The sequence below is a fragment of the Pyrgilauda ruficollis genome, unplaced genomic scaffold (assembly GCF_017590135.1).
Source record: "Pyrgilauda ruficollis isolate IOZ18807 unplaced genomic scaffold, ASM1759013v1 scaffold28, whole genome shotgun sequence".
Classification (NCBI taxonomy): domain Eukaryota; kingdom Metazoa; phylum Chordata; class Aves; order Passeriformes; family Passeridae; genus Pyrgilauda; species Pyrgilauda ruficollis.
This window is the reverse complement of record NW_024524155.1, coordinates 7,927,885-7,935,932: the sequence shown is the minus strand read 5'-3', so window position 1 is coordinate 7,935,932 and position 8,048 is coordinate 7,927,885. Positions and strand designations below refer to the sequence as shown.

Below are 8,048 nucleotides of genomic sequence, written 5' to 3'. Positions count from 1 at the left end.
TCGGCGCAGGCGCATCCGGGGCGCGGGGGGGCCGGAGCGGCGCCGCGCCCTCGCTCCGCGTCCCGGGCGGTGTCTCAGCGCAGCCATGTCTGGCGGCGCGGGGCGGCGAGGCGCGCTCGGGCGGCGGCGCCCTCTGTGAGGCGGCGGCGGCGGACGAGCGGCGGCGGCGGGCATCCATGTCGGCGGGCAGGGATTAGCGCGGCGGGCACCCAGCCGAGCGGAGGGGGCGGCCGGCCCGTCGCCCCCTTCCCGCGGGGTCTCCGGCGGGAGCGAGCCGTACCCGGCTGGCGGGGGCGGGTGGACATGGCTGACCGGAGCGCGCCGAGCTGCCACCTGCGGCTGGAGTGGGTCTACGGCTACCGGGGTCATCAGTGCCGCAACAACCTCTACTACACGGCCGCCAAAGAGATCGTCTACTTCGTGGCGGGGGTCGGCGTGGTCTACAGCCCCCGGGAGCACCGGCAGAAATTCTACCTGGGGCACCAGGACGACATCATCAGGTACCGCTGGCGCCGCGCGCCCCCGGGCCGCATCCCGCCGCGGGCTCCGACCCGCTCCGGCCGTCCCGGCCCCGCGGCCCGGCTCGTCCCCCGCGCGCTCCTCCCTTCCCCCTGGAGCGGGGCGCGAGTGTCCCCCGGCCGCCGCCTGCCCCGGGTGCCGTCCCGGGCAGCGCCGGTGGTGCGCGTCCCGCCGGTGCTGTGGGGATCCGGGGGTCGGACCGAAATACATCAAGGACAGTCAGCGCTTCCTCACCGCCCCCCCCCCGCCCGGGCTTCGCCGTGGGTAGAAACAGCCTGGAAATGGCTTTTAGCTGTCGGATTTAATCAGCCGTGTTGTGTGTCCCCCACTGCCGCCGGTGTGCGGTGCCGAAACTCGTACGGAGTCGAGGTCGCCGCTCGGTCCCCGGCCGCCCCTGAATGTCAAAGGGCCGGCGGGAGGAGAAGCATTAATCGCGTGTGTTCCCGGAGCACTTGGGCTGCGGAGGAGGTTAATCTGTAGCAGGTAGACCTTTGTCTGGTGTTTAAAAGGCGACGATTACATGGGGAATTAGTGGCCTGCCTGTAACTCACGCAACTTTTAGGGTAATCTTAAAAGAGCAGCCTTTCTTGAGAAGTTGCGGCTTCTTTTGTAGCTCAGTAGTTCATTTGGCAGGGAATGTTACTAGGCGCTGAGTCCATTAAAAAAAAAAAAATTACAAACTGATGTTGCAAAAGAAGTGTGCTGGTATGATTTCTTATGTCTTTCCACTCCAAGGATGCTTTTGAAAGCCTAGTGGTGTTGTGAGATCAGTAAGAGAATTTGAGGAGTATGAAGGGCAGATGTGAGCCTGAGTCATCAATCTTTCCCCTTACAGTAGGTGTCATTGCAGATGGATTTTAAATTCTGATTTCCTTTGGTCTTCCTGCTGGGGTAAGAGCTAGCAGTAGATATTTTTGTAGATCTTTTGTATGTTTACAGCACAAAATTTGTTCTTATGATGCTTAGTGCTCCAAGGCATACCTCTGTATGTGTTACTCATGAGTAACAGGTATTGCCTGTAGAGAGCAGAGTAGATGCTATGTCTTTCATTTAAGCTTTTAGACACACTAGAAAACTTGGTCATAATGGTCACTTTTTTCCTTTGTTTAAATCTTTTGGAAGGAATTTAAATAGTTCTGAAGTATGGCTGTGAATGTTCCTAAGAAGGGTGTCACTTCCATAGTATGTTTCTCCTTGCTGCTGAATATGTGAAGAAAACGTAGTCAATGTACCACTGCAGAGTGTTGTACTAGGGGTGTTGAGTCAGGAGTGTGAATCGCTGTTATTTGCATTGCTTAATGTTTCAACATTCTCACTTTAATCCAGGAAAAACTGTTTTCTTAAGAACTGCTAGCCACCTGTGATGTCAGGTGCTGCGGGAAATCCAGATCTGCACCTTGCTATTGTGCTGAGGAAGCGGTGGCTCGCCGCTTGCTCTAAGGTCACGGCAGTGTAATATTACACATTTAATACCATGCACTCAGGAGTGCTTCCGAATGACTCTGTTTCAGTAGCACTTCTTGTAGCGCAAGTATTAAATGGTTTGACTTAACAACCGGGCAAGATTTTTGTTTGCATGTGGTAACAGTTTCTTGCTCAGTCTCTCTCAGTTTTGGTACAGTGTGCTACATTTGGCTAAAATGTGACAGAATTGTTTAGAATAGTACTAAACAAAAAAAACCCCGCAGAACCCAACAAACAAATAAACAAACAAAAATCTGCTGTAGGTCAGCTAACTGGAGAGAAAGTGTGTCTGGTTTGTGTATGTACTTTGATTTGAATGATACCATGGCCCATTCAAATATAGCAGTTTCTCCTGCTGTGAATTGTATTGATATTGCGAGAATATAAAAGTATTATATGTTTGCAGTTAGAATTCTGGGTGGTTCTTAAATGCAAAAGCTACACAGAAATATTAGTATGCATAAAGAGGAATGCTTGATTTAGAAGCAGCGTGGCTATTTCTCATAGTACAATTAGACTTGCATTGATAAGTCTTTCTCTTGCTACTTTCTCTAAAATGCAATGTGGTACCATTTAAATGCCATCTCACACTTTTGCTGACTAAACTTGAGTATCTAAACATGTTAGTTCTTAATATTTAAAGGAGACATAGGAAGGTCAAATATTTAAAAAACAAACAAAAAAACCCCAACAACAAAACCCAAAGCCCAGAAAGCAGGTGCAAAAATTTGATTATATAATATAGTAATCAGTGTTACTAAATTTTCTCTCTGAAGATAAACTTAACCGTTGTATTGGAAAAGAATGAATATATTTTGTGCTCAAGCAGTCTCAGCAAGTATTGTGAATGCTGACATATTTGGGATTTTTTAGTGAAAGCAATGGGAGGATTAAGTGTCTTTTTACAAGTATGGGGTCTAATTTGTGAAAGCAGTTCTGGAGTCTGAAAATCTTATGTATTTAAAGAATCAAACTTTCATGAACCTAGCTCCATAGCTACAAGGACTAAGCATAAATATTGCTCACTACATGGTGATATTATTAGTACTCCTCATTATGAGAACTTCTATATTGTTAGCATTCTTTGGATGACATTGTAATTGTAAACATCAGTCAGGAGAGAGGAACTGCAGTTCTGAAGTCAGACACCATTTCTTTAGTAGTAGAAAACAGTATTTGAGTAATGGACAGTCATAGGAAATTTCTAACACTAGCAGTTAGTTTTTGTTCTGCTTTGAAGTTTTACCTGCTTTGGTTAATGAAACCCTGTAAATCTGTTGTAATATTTTTTAATATGATTAGGTGTTTTAACATGATTTGTTTTCAGTATGAGTGTCTAATCTTAATTTTATTCATGGGGCCCACACCCCAAACTCCTCAGCCTCAGTTAACTGTATAGTAAGAGAGCTCTCTTTCAGTGTTTTGCTCCTCAGATCTATTGAAAACTCTTTTAGATTAGAAGAGGATAATTAGGATAATTTAAAATATCTTTTATTTGTCTGATTTGGTGGTTTGTTTGTTTGTTTGTTTTTAAATTTGAACTATCTCCATTGTAATCCATTTTTAAAAGTACTTTTCTTGCTTGCTGGTGAGCTTTTGCTTTTTTTTTTTTTTTTTTTTTTTTTTATCTCTTCTGAGAATTATTTTCCAGAAATCAACTCAGTATTCTGGAGAATACAGTTACATGCTTTCAATCTCACTTGTCTCCCATTTCTTACTCATTTGAATATTTTTATGGTTGAGGTCCAGGAATGTATGCAAACACTTGTGGAAAGTGTTAGATGCAGACATGCTTTGAAAATTTGCATCTTTCAGGAGTGCAATTAACTGAGTTTCTTATATTTTCAGGAGTAAATAAGGAGAACAATCTTGTACATAGAATCTCAGGTGACTGGCTTTGATCTGTTGCCAGCAGTATAACTTGGTTGTCTGCTGTGTTTATCTGGAAGATAAGTTCCCCTGTCCAACCATGGCTGTGTATGTGTAGGAGATACTAATACTGAATGAAAATGCAAGTTATTCCTGCAAAGCTACTGGTTTCAAGTGCATGCATCACCAAACTAGCTTGTGATCTGTAGAATGGTTTGCTTTTCTGGTAGCTGAGGAAGGAACAGTATCTTGGTGTTCAGGGCAGGTCTTAACTTTGTTCTCCATAATTTTATTGGTTTAGAGGATTGTAGGGTTTTTGATGTTGGCTGATCTTCCCATTTCAGAGACACCTTAGGGGGATTGTATTTAAATCTGATCTGAATTAAGATTTCAGAAGATGTCCCCTCAGAGTATTAATTTGTCATACTGTAAAACTCATACTCACATTGAGGCTACTTATTTGTTTGGGCTAGCTAAAGCACATATATATATATATATATATATATGAGAAGATTGGAAACCCTGAACTTATCCACCATTTTAAATGGCTGTCTACTGGCAAAAGCCTTTCGTGTCACTAGGACAATTCTCTTTGCTGATGTGCTCCAAGGAGACTGCTGACATGCTCCAAGGTGACTTGTAGAATAATTTTTCCTTTTGATGCATTTTTTTTTGCTCCTTCCTTCCCTTCCTTCCCTTCCTTCTTCCATACTTCTAGCCCTGTGACCATCTTTTTTTTTCTTCAGAGTACTGGAATTTTACTGGGAATTAACTTTTCGTATGGCATTGATGATACTATTGAAAAATAAAATCAAAACATAAGATTAAACCAGTGCCTCTTTTTGAGAGCTTTAGTAGACCTGGGAAGATTTTATATTCTGATTTTCATGATGTCTGTTCTTGATTTCCAACTTTAGCACTTGTTATTATCCTTGTGCACCATTATCTTTATGCTGACACAAAACAACCACACAACTGTGCCAGTCACAGAAAGAATTATCTTTCTCTGTCAGAAGGAAACAAATGAGGAAGAGCTGTTATCTGTCCTACTTTTTTAATATCCATTATGTCAGCTAGTTGGCAAATAATAATACTTTTGTATATTCTTCCTAGAACTTAATCTCTGTGACTACTTGATTAAGATGTTTGTAGTACATTTAGGTTTTATTGCTTGAGATAGCAGCTGGCACATTTTATGCTAGTAAGAACTCTTGAATCTCTGCTGATAATGGCATTTATGGCTCTGCTATTGAGCAACTCTAGGCTGTGTCTAAGTTAATTTCCCTTCTCATCTGAAGTCTGTATATTTCTCCTTGTCTTGAACTAAGTTGGGGGAAAGAAATCATGCCTCATCTGCCCTAGGACTCATGTAGTGTTCTGGTTTTAGGGCAAACATAACTTAAAAGATTATTCAGAAGCCATTGAAATTCTTCATTATTAGGAGTTCTAGTAACAGAAACTAACCAATACCATGCTACAATGACAGAGGAGAAATAAATGGTTGTACTTTCAGTTTAGTTAAAACTTGGTTCTTTTCCACCTTTGTGCCCCTCTGTATCCAAGACTGTAGAGAGGAAAGTTGCATGTTTACAGAGAGCAGAGGTATATGCAAGACAGGTAGAAAGAATGGCAAAGCATTTGTCTCTGTTCTCACAGAGACAGGGTTTGGCTGTTTCCAGCAAAATAATTTGCTTGTCTAAATCATGGCTTTTCTTAAGACAGTTTTTTCTTGTTGCTGTGAACTCTAGGAATTACCTGAACTTTGTTTCCCAAGGAATAAAAACAGTCAAACCTCTGGCCACTAAACTGTGATCTTTTCAGGCACTTTATTTAACACTGTCATCTTTTTATATTTCAAATTTCCACTTAATCTCCTGCTTAAGATACTCTGGTTTTGATCCTGTATTCCAAGGCAAAATAAACCATTTCATTTTAGTGTCAACATTACTTAGGTTCTAGTGAGAACCAAAACCACTAAAATCATCTCTTCTCTCTGGTGTTAGTGCTGTCTGCCAACTCTGATTTATCTGTTTATTGTCACACTCTGAGTGTTAGTCTAGCCATCAACATCTAAGGAACTGTTGGACTCTGTCGGCTGCTTTCTAAGACTGCTCCTAGATAATGCTCTCTGGGAGGCAGGTCCAGCCTTCCTCTGTGTGCCTGTCAGCTGTGGTTTGCAAGCAGAAATTCTAGCAGTGCAGTGATTAGTCACATCCTGGTTTTGAATGGCAACAGATCTTTTCCTCGCCCTCTCTTTTCATTAACTATGCAGTGTTATGACTTTGGATGACCTGCTGTTGGACTTTTTTAGTAAAGATGCTGAGTATTTCTACCACCTCATTGTATCATTCTGCCTCTCTTTGATCCCTTTTCATTAGATTCTAGTAATCAAAAAAAAAAATTATGAACAAAAGAGGATATCTTCTCAGAAAGAGACAAACAGGTTTCACAAGAACGTAGGGGGAAGTTAGTTTCTTTCCATGTTTTGTGTTCCCCCAGTCGTCTGACACCTTAAGAGTTCTCGAAGAACCTCAACAAACAGTTGAAGCAATTGAATGTTGGGGTATCTGCTGTCAGGTTTATTGTCTTGTTCTTGTCTGGAATAAATGGTGTATGTTTCTGACCTAACTCCAGATGACAGTCAAGCACAAATATTAGGGAATGGATACTAAGCACAGCTACAGCATTTTGTCAGGTGAAATTCTGTTGATTGGTTTGGCAGCAGATCTATGAATTTTCACTTGGAATTTAATGATTAGTTGTGTATTTTGGATTTCAGGGAGTGTAACAGAATGAATACTAGGTTGCCACATAAGGAAAAATTTCTAATTATCATATGTAACCTCTTGTGTCTTTTGAATTATAAATGTGACAGAGGAAAGAAAGCTTAAGCAGAGAAATTCTTTGTATGCACTTGAATTCTATACAGTCCATATTTTCTTTGTAGAAAAGAAATCTGTTGTTTATTCATTTGCAGAAAGGTAATCTCCCAAAATATTTCAATAATTATAGCCATCAAAGAAGGCCAGTCATCCCTCTTTGTAGCCTCTAATAACTGGAGGAAAACAGGAGTAAATTCCATTTTATAGTTATGCTTCAAATGTGAAATGGATCATGCGTAGAGACGCCTCAAAATGTAGCTTGACTAATACTTAGGAAACATACAAGGTGCACATAGCCTGGATTATTAGGTATAGTGTTGGGAAACCAGTGTTTGTTTGGATTATTAGGTGTGGTGGATTATTAGGTATGGTGTTGGGAAACCAGTGTTTGTTCTCAGTTCCCAAGGAAGGTCCTTGGTATGAGAATTTCCCCTTGGCTCAGTGTGGTGCGGCTGTCCCTGGAGTACTCTGTGCCATTCTGGGCTCCTCAGGACATGAGGAACTATTAATGGGAGTCCATGGAAGGGCCACAAAGATGATGAAGAATCTTGGTCATCTCTCCTGATGAGAGGCTGAGAGAGCTGGGACCATTTGGCCCAGAGGGAAGAAGGCTCAGAGAGCATCTGATCAATGTATATAATAAATTGATGAAGCAAAAGTGTGAAGAAGATAGATGGATCCAGGCTCTTTTCAGTAGTGCTCAATGACAAGTCAAGTAACTTTCCAACCAAAAATAAAACCTGTAGGCCCATGTTGAACAGTAGGAATTTCCAGAACTGGTGGTTCAGTTTGAAAGTTTCAGTGTTTTGACTACAAACATTATTTGTTACTTTCTTCCGATGTGAAAATTCAAATAAAAATGATTTTATGTAAATCTGGTTAAGGAAATAATTTTCCAGCTAATTTTTTCTTGAAGAAAATTAGATATGAACTAGAGATCGTGGGGTTTTGGTATGCAATAGAATGTTTACTGTGAAATTAAATACCTTTAACAGTATTTTCTGTAACAAAGAGTGGACTTTGGGGTATCTGCTGGTAGGTTCCTGCTGAAATGTGGCAGCTGGGGTTCATTCTCTTGCACTTGATGAGGAAACAATGTTCTTGCTTCAAGGGATGAAAGCAATGTGATGCTGAAGTCATGTGATGTACCATTCTGTCAAATACAGGCACCTAAATCACTTGAGCAGGTTAAATCACCAAGCTATTGCACTTTGTTAATAAGCCATTAAGGCATTTTTCTTTTCTGAATATGTTTTGAGGAAATGATTTCTCTTTTTCCCCCGAAAGTTTATATTTCCAGCTGAAAAATCATGT

The 8,048-nt window shown here is 41.6% G+C and overlaps 1 protein-coding gene across 5 annotated transcripts in view; it reads left to right on the top strand.

Moving 5' to 3' along the window:
• Positions 1 to 205: 205 nt before the first annotated feature.
• The window catches only part of EML5 (EMAP like 5), a 90,970-nt gene continuing 83,127 nt past the window's right edge, over positions 206 to 8,048 (top strand). For all 5 annotated transcript variants that reach the window (XM_041471953.1, XM_041471951.1, XM_041471954.1 and 2 more), the window contains exon 1: positions 206 to 500. In XM_041471953.1, coding sequence (XP_041327887.1) covers positions 304 to 500 — 197 coding nt within the window. In that variant the 5' untranslated portion in view covers positions 206 to 303. The remainder of the gene's footprint in view (positions 501 to 8,048) is intronic.